The 26,101-nt window shown below is 37.7% G+C and overlaps 1 protein-coding gene across 3 annotated transcripts in view; it reads right to left on the bottom strand.

Annotated features, from left to right (window-relative positions):
- The window catches only part of Nbea (neurobeachin), a 539,067-nt gene that overhangs the window by 355,099 nt on the left and 157,867 nt on the right, over positions 1–26,101 (bottom strand). For all 3 annotated transcript variants that reach the window (XM_021158784.3, XM_029475178.2, XM_085835883.1), the window contains exons 19-24: positions 15,332–15,413; positions 14,994–15,117; positions 14,035–14,227; positions 10,311–11,327; positions 8,468–8,685; positions 6,235–6,388 (exon numbers count right to left, since the gene is read on the bottom strand). In XM_021158784.3, coding sequence (XP_021014443.1) covers positions 6,235–6,388; positions 8,468–8,685; positions 10,311–11,327; positions 14,035–14,227; positions 14,994–15,117; positions 15,332–15,413 — 1,788 coding nt within the window. The remainder of the gene's footprint in view (positions 1–6,234; positions 6,389–8,467; positions 8,686–10,310; positions 11,328–14,034; positions 14,228–14,993; positions 15,118–15,331; positions 15,414–26,101) is intronic.

Raw genomic sequence — 26,101 nt, 5'->3', positions numbered from 1 at the left:
TCCATATGTAAGTACAGCAAATATAGAAGAAAGAATGCAAACTCTACTTTGTGAAGCAAGTATCTTTCCTGTGTGGGTAATTAATGAGACATTTTAAAGAGTGACCATAGACTGCCCCTGTTCAAATCCTAACTCTGTACTAACTTGAGCAGAAACAACTAAGGGAAGTTAATTATACTTACAGACTATCTAGACCTTTTCTCTGAGGAAATAATATTATAATTTATTTCCTCAAATATTCAGAACCCCTGTTATACAAACATAAAATATTTGTCATCACAATTTAAAATTCACTTTTTGTGTCAGAAAATAACTCACTGATACAACTATATATGACCTATAGTATAAAGACAAGTAACTGTATACTATCTAAGAGTTCGGAGCTTTAAGAATCATGTACATATAACATAACATTATAGATATTTTATAATCATTATAAAATTCCAATTATCTGAGTTTTTACAACATAAATATTAATATAAATTTCAAAATATGCTATTTCATGGATCTTCACTGGGATGATATATTAAAAAATCCTGAGATAACCAATAAGACCACTGTTACAAAAACATAACATAAAAAACAAAGATCTCCTATCTTTCAATTCTATACCCTGCTAACAAACAGGTCACACCACCCTCATGCTTGGCACAGAAGAAAACGCTGCTTTCCTACTTTATGATGATGAAATTATTTGAAAATCCAGAAATGTCAGTTTCTATTTTTTCCAGGGACAGAAAAAATTAAACCACATCTGACACAAATGGTTGACCAATATGAACAACTTAAAATCTTAAGTGAGTTCAATAAACCCTGAAGGAATGAATGACTCAGTGGTCTCTGCTTCTTCTCAATGTTTCCTTCCAAATCTCTGCCTTCATTCATAACAAACAAGAGTGTGGTAGAAAATAAATGGAATACTTCAACTGACTAGCTCTGGAAAACTTAACTCTAAAACTCAACAAAATAATATCCCTTTCACAAAGCAAACACTGATCAAACTTCATAGTAAGTGATCTAAACTCATTCATTCATTCATTCATTCATTCATTCATACTCCTTGAGTATCTCCATGTGTAGCCATTCATCAAAGATTGATAGAGTACCACTGTGTAGTCTTGTGGTCTGGAACTCATTCTGTAGATCAAAGTTGCCTCAAACTCCCCAAGAATTCTAATGACATCTGCTTTACCTCCCCAGTGCTGGGACTGAGGTAGGCATCACCATCCCAGGCCAATTGTTTTAATTTTATCCTGAATATTAAAGTTAAAACTATTATTTTATTTGTATTTAAAACAAATTTGTGATTCATTTACCATAACATACAGTTTTAAATAAATAATACAGGTATTCAAAATCACAATACAGTACAGCTCATTTAGATTACTTACTATAATAAATGCTATGTACATCTCCAGTCTTCTTAAAGTCTATCTTACACCATTCCCTTACAGGTATGACTAGTCTAAAGAATTCAAAGCTTTCTTCCAGAACAATGACACTATAAGAGCAAATTCAGAAATGTTATTCCTACAACACATAGACTTTGGAGCTCATTTATGGTTTCAGGGAGGAAACAGGCCACTTCAAATGGCCAGTTCCCTAGAAATAGTAAACAAATATCTTGCTATCAAAATTGATTATCTATAATAACTAAATTATCTAGAATGGTCTATACTTTAGAGTGTTATAAACAAAATGCTTTTAAGGAGGGAATGACAGAAGTCATTGGAGAGCTAAAGGCTTCCCCATCACATAGTACACAAGCCATCTATCACCACACTTGACTTTTCTCATGCGCTTTCTGATGGGTAAGTATCATTTAAACGAATGCAGAGGCCATGCCCAGCAAATGCTACAGCCCAGGCTAAAACACTGATCGATCTCACATTGAGGTTCCCACCATTTCCATTGAATCTAAACTTCACAGTATGTTGCATCTGAGTCTCACTAGAAATCAGTCTGAGCAGCACGCAATCAACAGAGTGCAGCACTTGCGGTGAGAAATGACAAAGCCTTACTTCTGGGTTAAGCTTTAGGTTGTTATTTTTAAAATAGGAGACCACAAAACAAAAACAAGCCGCACATTCTTCTTATGTTTTTGAGTTTAATAAAGGTAGTTGTACATTAAAATGTCTATAAACAGTAAAAAGATGTCTCTCTCTTTTCTTTTTTTTTTTGTTTTTGTTTTTGTTTTTTTTGAGATAGGGTTCCTCTGTGTAGCCCTGGCTGTCCTGGAACTCACTCTGTAGACCAGGCTGGCCTTGAACTCAGAAATTTACCTGCCTCTGCCTCCCAAGTGCTGAGATTAAAGGCATGTGCCACCACCACCTGGCTAAGATGTCTCTTCTAAGAAAGAATTATATTTGTTAAAAACTGTTATATTTAATAGTCAATGAGTCAATTTCAAATTATATCATAAAAAGAGTTAATTTACCTAACGACTGTTCTATAGTAATAAGACTTCTTTGTGTCAGTCTTATTTTATACCCAACAAACACAATGTTAGTGTCTTGTACCACATAGCTGTTATGATAAGCCTTTCCTTTCTCACAGCAGGGCAGGTAAGCAGCTGAGACAAACAGCAGACAGATGTGAGGCCTACCGTATTTACTACCTGGCTCCACACAGAAGAAGGTTGCTAACTACTACCATCTAAGTCTTCATTACTCCCAGGTATATATGTATATATGTATGAATAGATGTATATATGTATTTATTTTAAATAAGACAGAACTTTATTATCTAAAGTGAAGGTCAGAAAATTCTAGGCTGAATATGGTCTTGAAAAAAAGCCTATCAGACCAAGACCATGAAATATAAAAAGTTAAGTAAACTAATATACATTTGTTGGAAAATGCCGTTTTCCAGAGAATCGATACCAATCATTACTCTTCATTTTGGTTCTTCTGTTAAATACCAAAACAACAACAACAATAACAACAACAACAACAAAACCACCTCTCACATGTAACAAACAGATATTTCATGACATACATGGAATTTAAAATATGGAGTAAGTGGCTTCCCAACCATTTCCAGACATGTAAACTGTGATCTTAAAACAACCGATAGGTGTGGGTTTTTGAAGAGCCTAAGAATTTCCTAGATGCTTCATTTAGCATGATGTTACAAGCACTCTACAATGCGATTTTAAATTATATTACAGAAACATTAACTTTTTGGAGAAATTAATACTGTGATTCTAAGAATGTTGAAAATAATATCTGCATTATGATCTTAATTTTTAATTTTTATAACTTAGTTTTTCTTTTTCACTGTCACAATGACACTATTGTGTCAAAATAATGTCATATTCATAAATGCATTTAAAATATATGTTAAAAGTTCTTAGAGGCATATAATGATATCCCTTGATAATTATAAATTCAATTACAATAAATTGTTGGCTTAAGTTGACAGAACCTTCTAAAATAAAATAACCTAAAGTTAACAACAGGTGAACATAATATAAGAATTTGCAGGACGGAGATGTGAAGAATTTGTCTGGTATGGAGGAGTGCCTGCCTGCCTCAGCCTCCCGGCCAAGTGCTAGAGGTAAAGGTGTGTGAGTTCACAGTGTGCACACAACACGCTTCCTCCCAGTCCTCTCCAGTTCTTAAGGAGGCTCCACTCTAATAACCACCTGTCCATGATTCTTCCAGTCTAAGATCTTTGTCATACTCTTTCCTTTTCTATCTATGTCAAATTAGTAAATTTTAATTGTCCTTCAACAAATGGTCATCTTTGGACTTGGTGCTTCTGAAACTCATATCTTTGTGTGGCACAATTACGATGTGTGTCTGTTACTTTCGGATGTATTTTACTGTTGTCTAAATGCAACAAAATACAACTGTGTAGATATTGAGACATTTAACCTCACTTGGAGGTTCTATTAGATGAGATCATGGAATTTGTATTTGTTTGAAAATGTTTTACAAAATTGACGAGTTATGGGGAAGGATATTTTTCTTATGCTGAAATATCTGCGGCAAAATATTAAAAATTATTCCAGGTATTTAAAAAAAGTCAGACTTCAAAGACGTGAAACTCTAAATGAAAAATGTATCACTGAAATCCCCAGGACAATCAAACTGAGCAGTGTCACGTGCTTCTGCTTCATGCACCTGGAGTTGATACTCTGATGTCCTTATAAAGTTGCACGGCCTGTTGGCACACCAGAGAGCATCCCTAGTGTCTCCTATCTCACCTGGTCCAGAATTCTTAAATTTTTACACTTGCAGGTTTTCAGCTGAAAAGCTCCTATTTTCAATGTGAGCTTTGTTCTTTGAGCTTCCCTCTTCTTTCTCCCACTAAGCCTGAATAGAACACTGAAAGACTCCAGCAACACTAAGCAGTACTTAATAAAGCATGAGAACAATTTTTGAAAGAAACAATGTAATATAAATAAAATCAAGTGTGTTGCAAAACCAAGTACATATGTAATCATTTAATAGACCAATTAAGAGAAATATAGAGACAAAATCAACAAAAATTTCTGAACTCTGCTAAGAACACTGCTAGGTAATTTAAAATCCCAAACAGTAGTGTTCAAAACAGTATATGTAAATATTCTTGGGAGTTAAACTTTAAAATGCCAATATATTCCACAGTATATCCATTCGTTTAAAAATAAGCTAAATTGAGAGTTAAAATAGTGTATATATAACATTTATGAGCTATTGAATTTATTTAATACTTTATTAATAGAAATATTTGATGCTAAAATTTGGAAAATATTTAGTAATGTGGATATTTCAAACCTTTGCAAATTTTAATAACTTATTACTATGCTACTTTACAGAAAGACCATTTATGTTCTGTACAAAAGTGTAAAAATATTCAATATTTATATTAGAGTAAATGCAGTCTCTTAAAATCTCCTGACAGCAAATGACGATATATATTATGTTACACAGAAAGCATTGTATTTAGCCTTTGATGTATAGAAAAAGAGGAACCCTCCCTACCTTAAAATAAGACTGCAGTTACTATTCATTGCTAGAGGAAGGGGTGACAGACAAAGGGGCACCAGCCTTCTTCACAGACCATGCACTCTGTGCTGTAATGCCCAGGCTCCTTCCTTGGTTTGCTTACTCAGTAGTGCACAAGACCCCAGGGCTGAGATGCCCTTTGCACTGTTCCAAAGGAGCCTGCTTGCCTGTACAAGGAGGTGTGTGTGTGCCTGGAGGAGGTGTAGTAGTAACAGTCTGTTGTAGCTAACATTGTAAACTTCAATGCTGTCCCAATGGATGGAGTGAGAAGAAGAGCCACATAGGAAACTAATGTTACTGATGAAATAAAGCCTGAAACCAATTCACAAGCATTCCCTCACTAATAGAAATGTTAACAATACACAAACATAAGGCAAAGGTGTGTTCTGGGTCTTACAAACAAGTTTCCTATGAAAAGGAGCAAGAAAAGCCCTAGGGCACACAGAGCTCTATATTCCTTCCCATCTACTCAAGTGACACCTAAATAGACTCATTTTTACCTAAGTCAGGCATTTTTATCTGTGACTCTGTGGATCAAACCCAAGACCCACAAATTCTAGACAGGAGTACTGCTCCTCAGCCACACACACCCTAGCCCTGAACTAAAGGTGTCTGCTAGGTAAAAATTACATATAACAAAGGACATTCAAGTTCAATATTAAATGCTTTCCTGCTGCAGACCCTCTGGGTCCCTGTGTCTGCGACTTTTAAGCCTCTCGGCTTGTCCAGCTGACTCGACCAGAGAGCGTAGCACTTTCCAAATTGACAATATTAGTATTTTTCAATATTTTATAAAGAGAAATAAATATTTTAATAGCAAATTGGTAAATAAGGTCACACTATGCTACAAATGTATTTTAACAGCTTACTACTACATAAGATCTAAAGATACATATAGCATATAATATACATACAGTTGTAGTTCTTCTTAAAAGAACCTGAGAAATACTCTAATAAAAATACATAGGAAGATGGCCGTTGTGATTGATTCTGAGCAATTCAGGAATGAAGAATTCTTCCCCAAAGCCCCAAATCATTGAGCCGGCTCTGTTTTAAAATAAGGGAAGCGAGCCCCATACTGGTATATAAAAGAGACTGGAATATAAATCTAATTAATGACTTTAAAGTACCTGTAGGAGAAACGGTTGAAAATCTGCCTGTTCCCTGTATCTGAAAGGACCGGAATGCTCAACTCGTGTCATTACAAAATATAGCCACTAGGTGGAGGTAAAGAACTTACAGTTGGCGATGTAGCTGCTGAGAGCAAAGGTAAAATTCCTCCACAGGCAATGATGATGTTGTCTACCATTTGGGAAATGAGGTGAATTGTGTTATGTACAAATATAATGTTTTCATTGCTGTTGACAAAATCCATCACAGACTTTGTAGAATGGCTGTAACAGAAAAAACACAATTAATTCTTTTGTGTAACTGTAAGAGGCTTAGATATCTTATTCAAAATAAAAATTTTAAAGTGAAAACAATTACAAAATATAGAAGTTCTAGACAAATTTAAAAAGCAATGATCAGAAAAACCAACTCAAAATTCATGCATTTTAGCAAAAAATTATTATGGCTGCCAGGTTTGTTTGCGTGCGTGTGTGTGTGTGTGTGTGTGTGTGTGTGTGTGTGTGTATGTATGTGTCCATGTGTATTAAACAAATAACAATATTCTTGTTCTTTCTTAATTTTTATAAGAATATTCATCATTACTCCAAGGTTGGCCTAAACTTGCTACACATGTAGCCAGGATAATAATCCTCCATTTCACATTTCTGATTATTAAGAGTGGCTCTATGAATTTAGTAAAACTAATTTGGCTTCATTCTGCTGCTTCTGTGTTAGGAGGCAAACCAGCTAACTGGAGCCAGTGCAGAGGGAGTTCCAATGTGATTCTAAGTGCACCTTTTACTACCAGGGGAAGTATGTGGTATGAAGTGTGTCTGAAGAGAACTGGCAGAAGCTCAAGAATTACTGAGAAGGAAAAGGAAGACCAAAGGGTAGGTTAGCAGCAGGGTTTTTCATATAAAATATGTACTGAAGTTGCCAAAGAAATACACTGCTTTATGTGGTTAGATGTCCTACTCTATACTGAAAATAGTCTTTTAAAAAACTTAGTATGTACCGATCTTTGGAAACCCCCAGGGACATCAATACAGAAAGCAGAGACACACAGTTTGTTGTTCAAAGAAAAATTGGGCAAATCCCCCTTTTCATCAACAACCACACTTTTCATGCCTCTGACTTTCCTTCGCCATCTCAAGGTACATAGCATGCAACAACAAAATCAGCAATGAGTCTGTGCTAGCTTATGAGCAAAGTGATCAAGTCATGCCCAGGACCCCCCTTGGCAGACAGACTGACAGCTTGCTTCCACGCAGCATGGCATCTCCCCACAAGAACATTCAGGTTTTGTCTCATGCCCCAGTTGGCCTCACCAGTTTCTGGATATTAATCAGAATTGGTCACATAGCCTAATCATTAGAAATCCATTTCTTTTTGGAGGGAAGATGTCTCACATATGGAAGTACAACTCAACAGACAGTATGGGACAAATTTATTAAGGGGCTTCATTCAAGAGAAGAAAAATGTGGAAAAAAATAGAGCAGGGAGAAGAAAAAAAAGTGAGAAGATGGAGGGAGAAGGGAAGGAGAGTCTGCCTTTTGACATAGACAACCTCAGGTCGCCCGCCACCTTTAATCCTCAAGGAAAATAAGGAGAAGTAGGGAAGACAGCTCCAGTCTGAGGCTGTGAAGTAAACCAACACCCACTATTTATTTATACATATAGGTCCCAGTGACATACATGTTAGAGGTTACTTTAGGATTTTATTTTGGTACTGTTATCATGCTGTTAGCAAACAATAATATAGTGCATAGTAGTGACGTCAGCAAAAGGTGGGATTACAGAAGTATAGACCAAAACTGGTCTTTCTTTTCTGTACCAGTGTAAACAATGCCAGATTTTAAAATTCTGCTTTAACTCTCTTAAGTGGAACTGTTATATAGCTAGAGACCTGTGCTCTAGATGCATAAAAGTATACTTTATATAAATATTTGTCTGTCCAAAACTTAAATATTTAATTTTTAAACAAATTTAGTTTTTAAACTTTATTTGATGACATAAGCCATTTAGTTAGTTGATACAGTAAATAAAAATGTTCATTTTCATAGGTTGGGAATCGGTTCAGTGGTAAAGAGTACTTTTTGTCCTTTCTAAGGATCTGGGTTCATTTCAATTCCCAACACCTACATGGTGGTGGCTCACAACTCTCTGTAACTCCCAATTCCAAGAGATCCAAGTCTCTCTCTGACCCTAGCAGGTAGCAGGCCATGAACATGGTACACAGACTTACATACAAAGCAAAGCACCCATAGAGGTAAAATAATTTTTTAAAATAAGTTATATTCATTTTCTCAACTGAAGGTCATCAAAATGTAGAAAAACAAAACACTACAAAAAGACAGTTGTACCTTCTCCACACATGCACATCTGTCTCTAATGCAAACAACAGATCAGTGAGAAGTCTCTGGTGCATTGGAGACCACTTAAACTCAGGAATCCGAAACATGGTAGTCCGGGGACCAGGGCTGAACTGGCGCCGCTGTTCCTCAGTCATTGGCATTCCTCGAAATCCTAAATCAACTCTGAGATCTCGGTCTTGCTGGGTGGAAGACCGGCCCTGAACAGCCTAAACAAAGGGAAGGTGGAGCAGGAAAGAACTGTTAGATTCAAACCACAGTGTGTGTAACACAGTGAGAAGGAGCTCACAGTGAGTGCCTTCAAACCCCTCACTGAATCCCTGCCCATCTGAAGGCTACTAGTTGGACTTTGGGTTTGAAACTCTAGGCACTATAAAGTTCTTACTAAAACACAGATCTTCTTTTCCTAGTCACAGAATCTTCATGCTAGTAAAAAATGCCCTTCATGCAAGAAAGTACAGATGCAATAAGGCAATAGATACATATCATCAGTGAACTATAACTGAAAACACATGGTGAGAAGATATATTACTGAAAGGGATTCAAATTAACTTCAAAGTGCATTTCATTCACAATACATCAATAAAAAATAAACACACTGTATGATGTAAGAAAAGAAGCTAGAAAAATGCCTGTACATTCTCAATGTAAAACAGGAAAGCCTAGTGATTATGCAGTAAGTGATGCTCTGTTTTCCTTCATTTGAAACCTGTACCTTATTCAATATTCTTCTCCATGACAATTATCTGTAGTCTACGTGAGTGTAGTCTAACAGCCACCAAAATGGAAACTGACTGTTAACAAATAAAAAATAAACACACCTTTCACACAAACAGAATATACCATCCAGTATTCTTAATGGAGTACAAAGACAATTGTAAGTCATGGCTAAGTCTTTCCAATATAGGAGGAATGGAAACATAAACTTACCTTCAATGAGATTAAAAGGGCAGGCAGGAAGTTCATAGGGCTAACAAAACTCAAGTCCTCAAGGGTCAAAATCTCATTAACACTTAATCACAAAGTATTGCTTTAGTTAGTCTAAAAATTAAGTACCCATAACTCAAATTTGTCCTAGAAGACATAGTACTTATACTTACAGCTTTACTAAAATGGCCCAAACCACAGCAATAACATTTGTCTAAGCAGCTTCCTTTTCAAAATTTAATAAATTCTATCCCAGTATTTGTTTTAGAAAAAGCTCATTGGTAATCATTCCAAATTTTCTCAGCTACATTACCTGACTCAAAGGGTACTATGAGGGTTGAAAGTGAAAAATCTACCCCAATGCTGAGAGCTCAGTCGGCATTTGACAGATAACCATCCCCTGCTCTCATTCATGGATCTGTTTGAGCTGGAGCTCTTCTATAATCCCCAGAACAAGACAGGCCTGGAGCACAAGGTTAGCATGAATACCTCAAGAACAGAGGTGGAAATGGAGTCAGTTTTAAACTGCAAGCATGGGCAAGACCTTAATGGTTCTATTTTAATTTACTACAATGTCTAATATGACAGAAGGATCTGGGCCAGAGGTGGAATAAAATTAGAGAAATGTGGCCGAATTGGGAATATAATTCAGATCACTTGAATTTCATATATATATATATATGAAATATATATATATATATATCTGTGTGTGTGTATGTGTGTGTGTATATATATATATACATATGTATGTATGTGTGTGTGTGTATATATATATACACACATATCTCACATCACTCCGTTCTGTAAGTTCTATATTACACGGTTTAAGTGTAGTATCATCCTAAGGACCACTTTGCAGCTAACAGCTCTCTGTGATTACTTCCAGAACTCCCAGAGGAGGGCTTACTTGTGTTGTAGCAGTGGTCTGGATTTTTCGGATTTCCTTTCCCGATTCTTTGCCATCATCAGATCGCTCAGTGTCTGAAATTATACTTCCTGCATCGACATTTGGTACAGTTTTGCTATTGGAAGACTCTGTTTCCAAAGTTGTGGCAGTCATTTCCGCATAGTCTAACCCCTTAGTTGACGATGCTAACTCTCGTTCAGAGACACTGCTCACTCCATCTGATGTCGTATGGATTCTGAAGTCTTTCTCTTCCATTATGCTTGATGTGCACGTTAACTCTACACTCGCGGTCATGTGAGCAAGCAATCCAAGATCATCACTGACACCAAGATGCACTTGGGTATCCTGAATATTTGGGATGATGTGATTGCTAGAAAGTTCTGGAAGTAATTTCTCTTCCTGTCTGGGTATTTTATCAAAGAGGAAGGGTGGGCTGCTGTTTGGAAGCTCCTCCTTCTCATCTGCTAGTGTGATCAACGGGCCGTTGTCTTTCTCTTCGTTTTTTTTAATGATGCCCACACTTCCATGCACGTTGTTCTGGAGTTTCTCTACAGCAGCACTATACACATTATCCAACAAGGACTCCACTTCCACAAGGGCACCATTCTCTCCACCCACCAATGTCTCTGGTGACAAGTCCATATCATCAAGCTTTACTTCTGTGGCTTCCACTTTCTCTGCTTTTATGTCAACTAGAAGATCATGCACTTCTACGTGCACTCCACTGCCAGGCCTATCTGAACTTCCAAGAATATCATCTGATACTTTGGTTGACATGAGCAAGTCTCGTGTATCTGTGCTGACTGGGTAGTCTGTCTCACTCTCTGGGCTCTGGCTTTGGGAAAGGTCTTCTATCTCCCGGATTTCCATTCCTCCTTTTGCTCCTGCTGTCTGTGATGAAAGACCAGAGATGGTGCTCACATTTCCTTTCTTTCCTTTCTTAATGTTCTCCTCCTCTTGTCGCTGGTACTCCTCATACATTCTGGCCAGGTATTCTTTGTGTGCTTCATAAGTAACCTAGGAAATAAGTGAGAGCACACTGAGGGATCATGCATATGCCAAGAGAAAGGGAGAAATAAGAGCAATAAAGTTACCATAATATAAGCTAAATGGTATAAGAAAGTTTAAGATTTAGTTTTATTAAATAATAAAAGATTTAGTTTTATTACATAATTGGAAACAATGATGAAATACAGTAATACACTGTTTCTTGACTTGTCTCTATCCACATGTGTAACTGCAATATCAAGACTCCTTTGTAGAGGTGAAATATTCTAATGCTACCCAATATCCTATGATATCTCATCTGTGAATGTTTAGATGTTAGACTTAAGGACTAGTCAGATGATAATATTCAGCATTAAAACTACTATTACGATGACAGTTTTCACACAGCTACTGCAGTATTCTCACCGAGCCCAACCACTCCTGAAGCCCCTCAGATGGACCAGTAAACGTAAGACATTGTTAAGGCACTGCATCAGTTTTAAGTGTAAACGGGTGACTGAATTAGAAACAGCACAATATGTTCTGTACAAGAACTTACAATGTCTTTTTCTTTGTTACATTAAAACTTACTAAAGCAATGGCAAATACAAAGTGTGTATGTTGAAAAATGTAGGACTATAACAGGCATAAATTGTCCTAAATTTTTCTAATATTAAAAAATCTCTCCTTATAGGCACACAAATTAATTTATATTAACAAGGTATTTTGGTTGACTTTTCTTTAAAGAGTGCCATCATATGAAATCTGTTTCCTACAGAAAAATCTCCTCAATCACGGGACCTGGCAACTGTTACCCATGGCCATAATCAGCTTGTCATCTATTCTGATAAATAATTTTTTTGTAATACAACTATGTACCTGTTATACTTTTCCTCTCTGTCTGCTCTCACACTACACAAATGAGTTGAGCAGCTTCATCAGAGGCAGACCAGAAAGCCTAAAATATATATTATTTGGTCTCTAAAATAATTTTTCTAATTCCTATTAAAATTACTATATGAACTTTCTAAATCGCAAAACTTAATTGCAACCTAACCCAGCAACCTAATTCTGTATGTTCATGTTTCTTCTGTGATGTTACAGGGTGAAGAATCACAGCTTTGACTTAGTAGAACATAAGATGCACATACATCATTTAATATGTAGAAATATAATTTAGAATTAAATGTTCACTGTTAAAACATGTTTTCACATTTAAGTGTTAAAAATGTTAAATTAAATGTTAAAACATGCTATATATGTACTGGTTTGAATAAGAATGATCCCTATGGGGACATATATTTGAAGTATTTGGAGTATTTGAAACAGATTAAAAGGATCAGGAGGTGTGGCCTTGTTGATGAAAGTGTGACACTGGGAGAGGGCTTTGACGTTTCCAAAGTCCACAACAGGCTCAGTGCTAAAGCCTGTGGATCAGGATATAGCTCTCAGCTCCTCCTCCAGCACCATGCCTTCCTGCCTGCCACCATGCTCCCCTCCATGACAATGAACTCACCTCTGAAACTGTAAGCAAGCCTCAAATTAAATGCTTTATTTTATAAGTGTTGCCTTGGTCATGGTGTATCTTCATAGCAAGAGTGCACTAACTACAACAACACAATTAAAAATATTACTAAAGGTGCATGCCTTTAATGCCAATACTAGGAAGACAGAAGCAGACAGACCTCTGTGAGTGAAAGCAGTCTTAAATGTTAGTGTACACAGCAAATTCCAGGCCACGCAGAACTAAATAAACATGGAATCAAAGAAAACTATGTATCTATCATGGTCACTGACCCTGAGATGCCTTCCTCAATTTCATGTGGCATCTCATTTTTTGACACAGCATTTTGTACTGACCTGGGCTCTATGGTTTTAGCTAGACTGACTGGCTGGCTTGAGAGTCCTTGGGATCTACCCATCGGGCTCTCTAGCACTTGGGGCGAATGAAGTGTGTGCAGCCATGATGGGGATCCAAATTCAAGTCAACCAAGCCCCTTTTGAATGTATATATTACTTATTTTAGAATGAAAAGAAATCTGATTACTTCAAAAACATCTTTAAAAGTACTATTCAGCTACTATTTCATGAAATATACTTGTAAGAATTGAATATGGTTTAGTTAAAAAGCAACTGCTTCTCATGCTGGCTACAAACATATGTAGTAAATTTTCAAATTGACATGAAACGGCTCATTAAGGAAAGGCATTTGCCTCCAAGCCTGGAACCTGTAAGTGTAAGGAGAGAACCAACTCCTGAAAACTATCTTCTGTCTTCCAGACTCAGCAAGTGCATGCATGCACTCACACACCTACACACGAACACCCCCCTCTCGCCCCCCGACACAAACAGACACACTTACTTAAAGTGCTATTAAAACAATATTTGTAATTACAGACTTTATAAGTTAAGTGATTTTTTTGTTTGTTTTTGTTTTGTTTTGTTTTGTTTTTTTTGAGTCAGGGTTTCTCTGTATAGCCCTGGCTGTCCTGGAACTCACTTTGTAGACCAGGCTAGCCTCGAACTCAGAAATCCACCTGCCTTTGCCTTCCGAGTAAGTTAAGTGATCTTAAATCACCTTCAGGCTCACCAAAGGGCAAAGAAAGTACAAAGTCAAAATTAGGATCAAGGACTGAGCCATGACTGAGAATGTCCACTAGGTGGCACCAGATGAGAGTTTATAGCCATTTACTTCCTTGCTGAAACTTCAATGACAGAAGATGCCAAGTCCCTTTACCTTGGAATGGGCTATTGAGAGTGTGTCCACCCAGACTCTCCAGCCTCCCCACTCATATTTTATTGCATGATACAAAAGAATCCGGAAGATGTTGTAGACCATCTCGGTAATCTTCTGCTCCTCAGAGCTTTTCGGATTGATATAGCCCAGAGAAAACATCCAATCCTGCCATACTGAACACTGCAGCAAGCATCTAAAAGAAAAAGGAAAAAGAACTCATTAAAATATCAAAATTATAATCTACTACTTTGAAACTTAAAGTGATGAGAATATAAGCTAAGTACACAATTATTCTCTCTATATTCTGCATTCTATAACCTCTATCAATTTCTTTCTATCTTAGAAAATTTGAATTATAAATCAAAATCCCTTCCTAACTCTCGAGACAGTTTTTGTTTCTGAATGTTCTCAGTACCAATTCACTACTAACACTCACAACACTCTCGACTGGCTCTATTGGCACCCCCAACACAACTGTGCTAGTGTGGGCACCAAAATGCTTCACACACAATACAAAAAAATGTGTTAGAAACTTAAGAAATGACCAGACACATATTCAAGGACTCAGGCTGTACATCATGTCTGAGCTAGGATATCTTAAGTGCATGGCAGGAAAACATCAGTGAATATGGACACACCCAACATAATGAGAATTAAAGGCACTGTTGCTGATAGGGAGATGTGAGGGATAGTGGCTACAGCCTAAGTACAAAAGTGTTCGTCTATATATTCGTGTGTGTGTGTGTGTGTGTGTGTGTGTGTGTGTGTGTTAGGACAACTAAATAAAAGCATATACAACTGATAAAGTAGGATGAAATAAATTGCTTCTAAGAAACGCATGCCTTTTTAAAATGATTTAAGAGAATTTAACAAAATATTTGAATTTTTCATTCAAAAGTGATGGAAAATCAAGAACATAAAAAATATTAATCTAGAATAAAAATCAGACTTTTTTTTACCTTCTATTTTCACGGCTGTTACTGAAAAGCTTAATCATGTCAGATAAAAACAGCCGACGAACTTCCATCAATTCTGCACTTGGTGTTGAGTTCTTTAACAAAGTTGCCACCACCTTAAGAATCACTACATACAAACAAATTCTGAATTAAAATTTGAAAACGTAACCAAGACATAGCATCACATTGACTAATTCTCAACTCAATACTTTGCTCTGAGTGGAGCTGTCACTGTCATAAAATGGGGACAGCAGAAGGAATCCAGTTAAGAGAAGTTTTGATTTAGTCTCGCATGTCACCGTGTAACCACCACGTTGCCCTGAAGAGCGGCATCTGCTTACTTGGATTCTGAATTTTCACTGTGGAGTCTGGCTCCGGATGTGGCTTATGTACAACTTGAGTGCAGACTTGCTCTGTCAAGATCTGAAAGATGAAGAATTTGAACTTTGTTTAGAGAAAAAATTTAAAACAACTGCATAATATATATAGCTTTAGTAAAGAATCTGTCAAAGATTTTGAATAATTATAAATCAAAAGAAATATCCCTCACAAAAGAACTTTCTAAAATTACATATGTCCTTAAATTCTGAAGTCTATATACCTCAAATTTTACTTGCTTTGGATAAAGACAAAATCCAGACACCTTATATAGAGAAGGAAAGAATGGTTAGCTAATATAAAATTTGCTCTGTTTGAAATATGCTTTTGGTATGCAATTTTAAGACCGCTGTGTTTTGAATTATAAATATTTGATGTTTTGTGTCATGCTAATTATAAAAGTCAGTAACTGTTAACAAACCTATGCCTCATACAGAAAAGAAATCTAAAACTTATATTTCTAATTTTGACTAGAATGTAGGCTTAAAACCCTCAAGCAAAACCAGACATTTTGGTTATTGTCCATGCTTAGCACCAAGAGCTGACACATATCAGGAGTCATTATGTGACAGAATGGATAACTCTGTCACACACAGATAGTCAATGTGTGGTTGCTCATGTAGCCCAGGTTTAACCATACTTGTCTCATCATTACATCTAGCTCACTATCTGTCTGTCTGTCTACATGCACAAAATTTCAGTGGAGATGAACTCCACTTAGAGCTAATGCTAAACTCTGAATACTCTTTTAAAAACACAGTTCAACTCAAAATCAATACAAAAAAGTCAGCAGCCCAAGTACAGTCGCCCATAGTTGTTGGAAGCTCTTGATTGCAATGAATGTACATGGCCTATAAGGTGGAATTTCTCAACCCTTTCCCCTATCTTTTGACTCTTAAATTCTTTTCTTTCTTTCTTTCTTTCTTTTTTTTTTAAAAAAAAAGGAAAGAAAAGGAATCAGTGTTAATTTTGAGACTGGCTATGCAGAGTGCTAAGGTGAAGAGCACAGTGGGAAGAGCAAGGTTAGACACAGGGAGGACGGCTTCTGAGAAGGAGAGCACCATGCCATCCAGAAAGAAGAGACACACTCTCTTTTTTTTTTTCAGACTAAACAGAGGACAGAAAATTTACATAAATAAATGAGGTATATAGACCAAAAATATATCGACTTGGAATAAGACATTGCTCTATTATTACTTCAGTGATAAATACTGGTTAAAATCATCTATACCCCTCTTCCGGTCAGAAAAGCACCAGGGTAGCTAGGGCGCAGGGTCGGCTGACACTCGCCAGCTACCCACAACACCCGCCACAGGATCTTAAGACTTCTGGTGAGTGGAAAACAGCTTCTGCTCCAATCCAATTGCGCGCGGGACCTGAGACTGCATTAGTTAGGGAAGCAGAAAACCGGCCTGAGTAGGACCACAGGCCTCTTCCGGCTGGACCAACACCGGGGTAGCTACACCCCAGTGTACACCCGCCAGCTACCCACGACCCCCGCCACAGGATTTTGAGACTGCTGGTGAGTGGAACACAGCTTCTGCTCCAATCTTTAAACAGTGACAACGACAACAACTAACCCCAGAGATTACCAGATGGCGAAAGGTAAACATAATAATCTTACTAACAGAAACCAAGACCACTCACCATCATCAGAACCCAACACTCCCACTTCGCCCAGTCCAGGGCACCCCAACACACCGGAAAAGCTAGACACGGATCTAAAAGCATATCTCATGATGATGGTAGAGGACTTCAAGAAGGACTTTAATAACACACTTAAAGAAATACAAAGGAACACTGGAAAACAGGTAGAAGACAGTAAAGAGGAAGCACAAAAATCCCTTAAAGAATTGCAGGAGAACACTGCTAAAGAGTTACAAATCCTTAAAGAAAAGTACTACCGGAGGATCCAGCAATACCTCTCCTGGGCATATATCCAGAAGATGTCCCAACCGGTAAGAAGGACACATGCTCCACTATGTTCATAGCAGCCCTATTTATAATAGCCAGAAGCTGGAAAGAACCCAGATGTCCCTCAACAGAGGAATGGATACAGAAATTATGGTACATTTACACAATGGAGTACTACTCGGCTATTAAAAAGAATGAATTTATGAAATTCCTAGCCAAATGGATGGACCTGGAGGGCATCATCTTGAGTGAGGTAACACAATCACAAAGGAACTCACACAATATGTATTCACTGATAAGTGGATATTAGCCCAAAACTTAGGATACCCAAGATATAAGATACAATTTGCTAAGCACATGAAACTCAAGAAGAATGAAGACCAAAATGTGGACACTGTGCCCCTTCTTAGAATTGGGAACAAAACACCCATGGAAGGAGTTACAGAGACAAAGTTTGGAGCTGTGATGAAAGGATGGACCATCTAGAGACTGCCGTATCCAGGGATCCATCCCATAATCAGCTTCTAAACGCTGACACCATTGCATACACTAGCAAGATTTTGCTGAAAGGACCCAAATATAGCTGTCTCTTGTGAGACTATGCCGGGGCCTAGCAAACACAGGAGTGGATGCTCACAGTCAGCTATTGGATGTATCACAGGGCTCCCAATGGAGAAGCTAGAGAAAGTACCCAAGGAGCTAAAGGGATCTACAACCCTATAGGTGGAACAACATGATGAACTAACCAGTACCCCAGAGCTCTTGTCTCTAGCTGCATATGTATCGAAAGATGGCTCAGTCGGCCATCAATGGAAAGAGAGGCCCATTGGACTTGTAAACTTTATATGCCCCAATATAGGGGAATGCCAGGGCCAAAAGAATGGGAATGGGTGGGTAGGGAAGTGGGGGGCGCTATGGGGGACTTTTGGGATAGCATTGGAAATGTAATTGAGGAAAATATGTAATAAAACATATTAAAAATTAAAAAAAATCATCTATACCCATTCTTAAAAATGAACAATGTTAAACTAAATAGTCTCAGAATGCTTTTTTAATAGTGTACTCTAAACATGACTGACTACACAGAGCTGCCATGTGAGATAAAAAAATCTCTTGAGATAACATATACCAAAAAACAGTGGCTGGTATATACCTAAAAAGAGTTTCTATACCTATTTTTCCCCAAAGCCCAAAATGTAAGACTTGAGGTCATCGTTATAAATATGATGATACTCAAAATAGTTGCATACTTGCAGGGAAAACATCAGACCATGTTCCCTTCTGATAGAGTTTTCAAACCTTTCTCAAGCACAAAAGAGCAAGTCACATTTTGCAGAAAACAGAATTTGTTTCAAAGCACCACTGATTTTACTGTGTCTATGTAAAGCTTTGCTGTATCATGTGACACTGAGGACACTCATGGTAGTGCATATCCATAAACCTGCTATAAAGATTACAGGGTTCCTGTGTGAAAGCTGAAAAGTTTCTACGAGTTACACGGATGTACTTAGGAGCTGCCTCCAGCATGTATCTGTGAAGATGCAGTTATGTGCCCACACACTACACTGCCTGATGTTTGCAGAATGAAAAAGAGTTGGTAAGTGGAGCTACATTTCTAGCATCAATTTACTTAATTAATGTTCTGGAGATAGGCATAAATGCATGCCTCTAATAAGCAATAAAACATAGTAAACTGTCATTAAGAACCTACGTGAGATTTTAAAAGAGGGAAGGAAATAATGTGTATAAATAGAGAGAGATGAATATAGGTATAAACCTTTTAATCGCAGTTTAAGATTCAAAGTGGTCCCTGAAGATTTTACTGACTTTATGTGAGGGATATACAGAAGTAGATGGAGGAGCCGCCATGATTTCTATATGCTGTCAACATTTTCAATGAAGCCACATGTGACAGGTGGCAGTTGTGTTGGAAAGAGTAGGCAAAGACTGAACTTTAAGCACAGAGGTAACTTTATAAATCTGGTTTTTAATAGATAGACATAAAAGTGCAATGTTAAGCATTAAATTTTATTTTATTTCATAATTATTTTGTATTCCTTGTTTTATGAGAAGATGCTAGTCTAATGTGCTAGCTATGACAGTTTCCTTTGTGGCTTACTGACTCCCAGTGCTCACTGAAGACCCTATATCTTTGTCATTTTTGTTTTGGTTTGCTTTTAGAAGAGGTTAAGATATTTTCACTGCCTCATAACTTACGTGATGTTGACTAGAACTCCTGTACAATAGTACGAGGATTGTTCTGAGGACAATTACCCACAAGGACCATAAGAGAGAATCCAGAGTTGGTTCTTTGAACCTGTTCAAAAACCCATGGCAAGGGATTTCATGGGAGTAGGGGGTTATTTAATTCTGCTGATTAACTAAACTGGCATAGCATCCAACTGCCCATTTAATTATGTTTGCATCTATAGGCAATTAACACTCTCAGCTTTAATCAGAGAAGCTCTTTCCAGTGAATGGTGGTAAATACAGAGACTCACTGACATTCAAGGTGCTGCGAATAGGAGACAGACAAGTAGTCAAACCTAAACAAGACATTCACAGCCTCTTCTCCGAGGCTCATGAAACACTGTGGCACAGGACACTGAAAGAATTTAAGAAGCAGAAGACAGGGGAAAGGGTTGAGAAATTCCACCTTTTAGGCAATGTACATTCATTGCAATCAAGAGCTTCCAATAACTATGAGTGACTGTACTTGGGCTGCAGACAGATGCGTCAACAGCCAGGCAAGGATGGAGCAAGTACTCGGGATGCTCACTAAGGAACTATTTCCTTTGGTGGTGGCTTAAATAAGAGTGGCTCCTGCAGGCTCCTATGTTTGGATATCTGGTCAGTAGTTGGTGAAGCAGTGTGGAGGAATTAGGAGGTGTGGTCTTATTAGAGGTGTGTTCCTAGAAGTGGGCTTTGACTTTTCAAAAACTCATGCCATTCCCAATTATGTTTACTGCCTACTTCTGGATAAGCATGTAAGTTTTTAGCTACTGATCCAGCACTATGCCCACCTTCATGCCTGATGCCACAAGGTACCATACTGGCCATGGACTCACCCTCTGAAATTGCAAGCCCACAATAAACTCTTCTATAAGTTGCCTTAGCCATGAAAGATACCTACTGATAAATTCAGAGAAGGAATGTGTGTGTGTATATGTGTGTGTGACTGCTTTCAGTTATGTCCTACCACTGTGACCCATTAAGGCTGCAATATAAAATCCTAATCCTGAGGTAACAAGCATGGCCCTCGTTAAGCTAAATGGGCCACAAAATAAAGGCAAAAGTCACAAATCTGGGAAAAGAACAGGTAATGTAAAGGCACTGAAAAAGAATGGAGGGAAGAGAATGGGAGAAGAGAGTAAGCCAGAATGCATTATATACATGTATGAAAATTCAAAGAGCTAAACTAATAATAAAAAAAAAAAAACCACTGGGTAAAAAAGCCTGATTTTATAGTTTAATAGTCACTGTTTGATGTACAAATCATCTCAAATATAAGAGTTTTAAAGTCAACATGAAATAATTTTTATCCTAATAGAATTTTTAGAATATTGACTTAAATATCATAAAATTGATATAACTAAATTAAATCTATCATGAGTTTAGCTTGTTTGTAACACATGACAGCAGCACCAAATGATGCAATCTTCAAACTGTGATGACCTAGAAACAGCAACTCATTCAAACACAACTGCACAGTTCAACATTCTTGTTGGTAGTGCTGACTAAGGCCTAAGAGAATAGACTTACACTGCTGAGTACAATCAGCAGGGCAAACCACCAGACAGTCTTCCTAACTTTTAGTGTATTTACAGTAATTCTGCCTTTATAAATGAGCTTATTAATAACTCAGAGTCCTTCAAAACTCATTTCTACTCATTAGGTATGTTAAAAACCATACACAGTGACTAACTGATGTTCTCTTTCCCATTTCAGGTCTCTGGATCACGAACACTGTCAGAGGATCTAATTCTCAGTAACAGCTTGGATTTGCTTAGTGAAGACTCAAACAGACCCAAACCTGAATACAAGGAGGAAAACCTGTACAGAGGTTTGGTAAGAAGCAACTGTGTTCACCACTGAGCCATTCTATGGAAGTCTAACAGAAATCCAAGTATGCACATGAACATGGTATGTTCTAATTTTAGGAGTAGAGGCATTAACTTCCAAAATTTATTATGCTACATTGCACCATTACTTCCATATAAGGGTTCACTGGCTATATTGACCTTCGATTCTACTGTCAATAATAACTGAAAACAAGAAGAGGGACAGAAATCCATATAAAGTAAATGTGGAAAAAACCAGATAAGCATCATAAGCCAAAGCAACAAATAAGTTACAAGATGAAGACACAAACAAAATACATCACTATCACAGCGCAGATTTGACATTGAAGCAAGGGTCTGATTAAAGAGAACTTTCATGACACAGAATGGAGGCAATTTTGCTTTTTTCCCCTTTTAGGTACATGTGACCTACCTATTTCATGAGCATATGTTAGTGGTATTTCCTGTAACAAGTTATTTAATCTGAGTCTCAGTATGTCTGCTTTTTTCTAACTAGATATTTTCTTTATTTACATTTCAAATGTTATCCCCTTCCCTAGTTTCCCCTCCGAAAATCCCCTATCCTTTTCTCCCTCCCTCTGCTCCCCAACACACCCACTCCCATTCTTGGCCCTGGCATTCCCCTATACTGGGTATGGAGCCTTCACAGGACCAAGGGCCTCTCCTCCCACTGATGACCAACTAGGCCATCCTCTGCTACCTATATAGCTAGAGCCATGAGTTCCACCATGTGTTTTCTTTGATTGGTGGTATAGTTCCAAGGAGCTCTGGGAGTACTGCTTAGTTCATATTGATGTTCCTCCTATGGGGCTTCAGTCTCCTTCAGCTCCCTGGGTATTTCTCTGGCTCCTTCCTTGGGGACCTTGTGATCTGTCCAATGGATGACTGTGAGCATCCACTTCTGTATTTGCCAGGCACTGGCAGAGCCTCACAAAAGACAAGATATATCAGGCTCCTGTCAGCAGGCTCTTGTTGTCTTTTTCTTAATGATTTCAATATTTTATCTTTCCTTTCTTTCTTTTTTATTAGATATTTTCTTTATTTACATTTCAAATTTATCCCCTTTCCTAGTTTCCACTGTGAATCCCTCCCCCCCAACCCCTGCCCCGATCACCAACCTACCCACTCCCGCTTACTGGCCCTGGAATTCCCCTACACCGGGGCATAGAACCTTCACAGGACCAAGGGCCTCTTCTCCCATTGATGTCGGTATGTCTGTTTTAAGAGGCAATAAAAGTATCAGTAACCATATGCTGGTTTTAAGGCCTGAACTAATAAACACATACCATTCACAAGGGATCAGGTCCTAAGAAGTACCCCAAAAAAGGAAGTTGCTGTTATGAAGAAATACAGTAACAGACAGTATCTCAAAACACAAATGAGACTACAAGGAAACAACCTCACCATACTGCACAGTGCATTTCACTCAACATGTTTTTATTCAGTTCTATATGTATAACTTAAAAACAGAAACTTTTATAAATCAAAATTGGTAGTTGATAGAGACTACCCATCAAGCAATCTGTAGAACAACTAACAAAAGTTTGCATGTTAAATTCAGAAACAATAAAACAGACAGACCAAGATCTTACCCACTTCTGCATTTGCAAATGAGAGCAGGTGAGAAATGATGGCAGGGACTAGCAATCAGGAATGCCACAGACCAAGGCTCAGCAGACTTCACTGTCATGCAGCCTTACTGGGATACAGTCCGTCTGAGACATACTATCCAGGGCTCCTTCTGAAAGTCATATAACCCACGAACCCTAAATATTTTTACTGTCTCATTACCAGAAATGGATACCTTTGCTACCTATAAATCAATATACTATAATAAAAAGATGCATTAGCAATATATATTATTAAATATTTAAAAAGCCTGAGGGCTATTCATAAGATATAGTCTATAAAATTTGCATTGTGAGAGGGAATATACTTTTGAGTAGTAATAGAGGCTCAGGGATACATTTTATTTTATGTGTTTATAATGCATGCATGTGAGCTCTCTTCATAAATCACAATGAATAAAACAATATTGTTTGATAACAGCAGAGAGGAGTTACATTTCTCTGTTGCAGAAATACAAAGGTCAGCAAAACTTAGAATGATATAGGTGATGTTCTCATAATACCTACTTGCTAGGATCACAAAAATGCCAAGTTATTCAATACTATATTCACATACATTTAGATTCCCAGACAATTTATCTATGATACTAAACAAACTTAAACTATTCCACTTGAGAACTTTACAAAACCTGGAATGGAACCAAATAAGGACCATAGTTTATATGAAAAAGAGAATCGCAACTTGCCCCATATTATATTGGAATCTACAAAAATATCTACAGTGATAATATATTGTCATTTCTATTTCCCAAAAGCTGTTTTTCTCAGCTTACAAATGTTGATGAGCTTTTTTGGCATAACTACAGACAGCTTCCACATAAGAGACACAAGGTCTTGCCATCTATAGCTACAAAAAAGAATCAACAATCCAGTGTTTTCTGCAACTGTGAGTTTAGAAATAATGTTTTCTATTTGGAAATGACAGGAACACACTATTATTTTTAAAAGAAATAAAATTAAAGTAAGACTTATTAAATCAAGTGTCATGAGAATCACTGTATTCCCGCCCCACCCCCCAAGACAGGGTTTCTCTGTGTAGCCCTGGCTGTCCTGGAACTCACTCTGTAGACCAGGCTGGCCTCAAACTCAGAAATCCGCCTGCCTCTGCCTCCCAAGTATGTGCCCCCACTGTCTGGCTTTCCTGTGAATCACTGTTACATTTTGCAGTATGGTATACCATGCAGCAGTGCAAAGTCTGCTGCAGGCTGTGTCAAAACAAATCAGCATCCAGTCAGTAAAACTATACATGGACCCTGAAATTTGCATTGCATCTAAATTTTACATGTCATATATTAGTTTTCTTTTGACTATTTTCAACCCTAATAATAATAATAATAATAATAATAACAATAACAATAATAAATACCCTTCACTTATATGTATTTGCCAACACATTACAGATACCAAGAAAGGATCACTGAAGACAAGGTGAAAAGTAGAATTAAGAATAATATACACCTTATATATAATAGCCAGAAGCTGGAAAGAACCCAGATGCCCCTCAACAGAGGAATGGATACAGAAAATGTGGTACATTTACACAATGGAGTACTACTCAGCTATTAAAAGGAATGAATTTATGAAATTCCTAGGCAAATGGATGGATCTGGAGGGCATCATCCTGAGTGAGGTAACATATTCACAAAGGAACTCGCACAATATGTACTCACTGATAAGTGGATATTAGCCCCAAAACTTAGGATACCCAAGATATAAGATACAATTTGTTAAACGCATGAAACTCAAGAAGAACGAAGACCAAAGTGTGGACACTGTGCCCCTTCTTGGAATTGGGAACAAAACACCTATGGAAAGAGTTACAGAGATAAAGTTTGGAGCTGTGAAGAAAGGATGGACCATCTAAAGACTGCCATATCCAGGGATCCATCCCATAATCAGCTTCCAAACGCTGACACCATTGCATACACTAGCAAGATTTTGCTGAAAGGACCCAGATATAGCTCTCTCTTGTGAGACAATGCCGGGGCCTAGCAAACACAGAAGTGGATGCTCACAGTCAGCTATTGGATGGATCACAGGGCCCCCAATGGAGGAGCTAGAGAAAGTACCCAAGGAGCTAAAGGGAACTGCAACCCCATAGGTGGAACATTATTATGAACTAACCAGTACCCCAGAGCTCTTGACTCTAGCTGCATTTGTATCAAAAGATGGCCTAGTCGGCCATCACTGGAAAGAGAAGCCCATTGGACTTGCCAACTTTATACGCCCCAGTACAGGGGAATGCCAGGGCCAAGGGGTGGGGGTGGGTGGGGGGAGGAGTGGGGGGGGGAGTGTATTGGGGACTTTTTGGATAGCATTGGAAATGTAATTGAGGAAAATACCTAATTAAAAAAAAAAAAAAGAAAAAAATTTAAAAATAAATAAATAGAGAGAAGAGGGCATAAAATTAGAAGGGAGACATGAGTAATGTCTGTGAGAAGTTGGAGGCAAAGCAGTTCTTTGATATGATTAAACTATATTGTACAAATGTATGAAAATTGAATACAATAAATAACATAATTTTTGTAAAAAAAAAAAAAAGAATAATATACAGAGCTGGGCGTGGTGGCCCACACCTTTAATCCCAGCACTTGGGAGGCAGAGGCAGGCGGATTTCTGAGATAGAGGCCAGCCTGGTCTACAGAGTGAGTTCCAGGACAGCCAGGGCTACACAGAGAAACTCTGTCTCCAAAAAAAAAAAAAAAAAAAAAAAAAAAGTTTAAGAATAATATACAGAAATTGTCTTGACACTTTACTGCTTTTGTAAGGCAGTATATATGCAGATTACTTTGTGTGGCAATTTGAATTGTTCCCATAAGCTAATATATTTGCATGCTTAGTGCCCAGCTGGTAAACTGTTTGCAAAGACTGGGAGGTGTGGCCTGGTTAGGATAGATGTGTCCTTGTTAAATAAGGTATGTCACTAGGGGAGGACACTGAGAAGCTTCAAAAGCCACCAGGCAGTGTCACCCTCTCTGCCTACAAGATTCTCAGCTACTCCTCTGGCACCTGCCAGCATGCAGCCAAGCTCCTGACCAGGATGATAATGGAGTAATCCTCTGAAACTCTAGACAAGCCGACAATTAAAAGCTTATTTTTAAAGAGTTGC

This window comes from Mus caroli, unplaced genomic scaffold (assembly GCF_978045245.1).
Source record: "Mus caroli unplaced genomic scaffold, Mus_caroli_1 scaffold_3, whole genome shotgun sequence".
NCBI lineage: Eukaryota > Metazoa > Chordata > Mammalia > Rodentia > Muridae > Mus > Mus caroli.
Note: the sequence above shows the minus strand (reverse complement) of the source record. Positions and strands in the feature narration are given on the sequence as shown.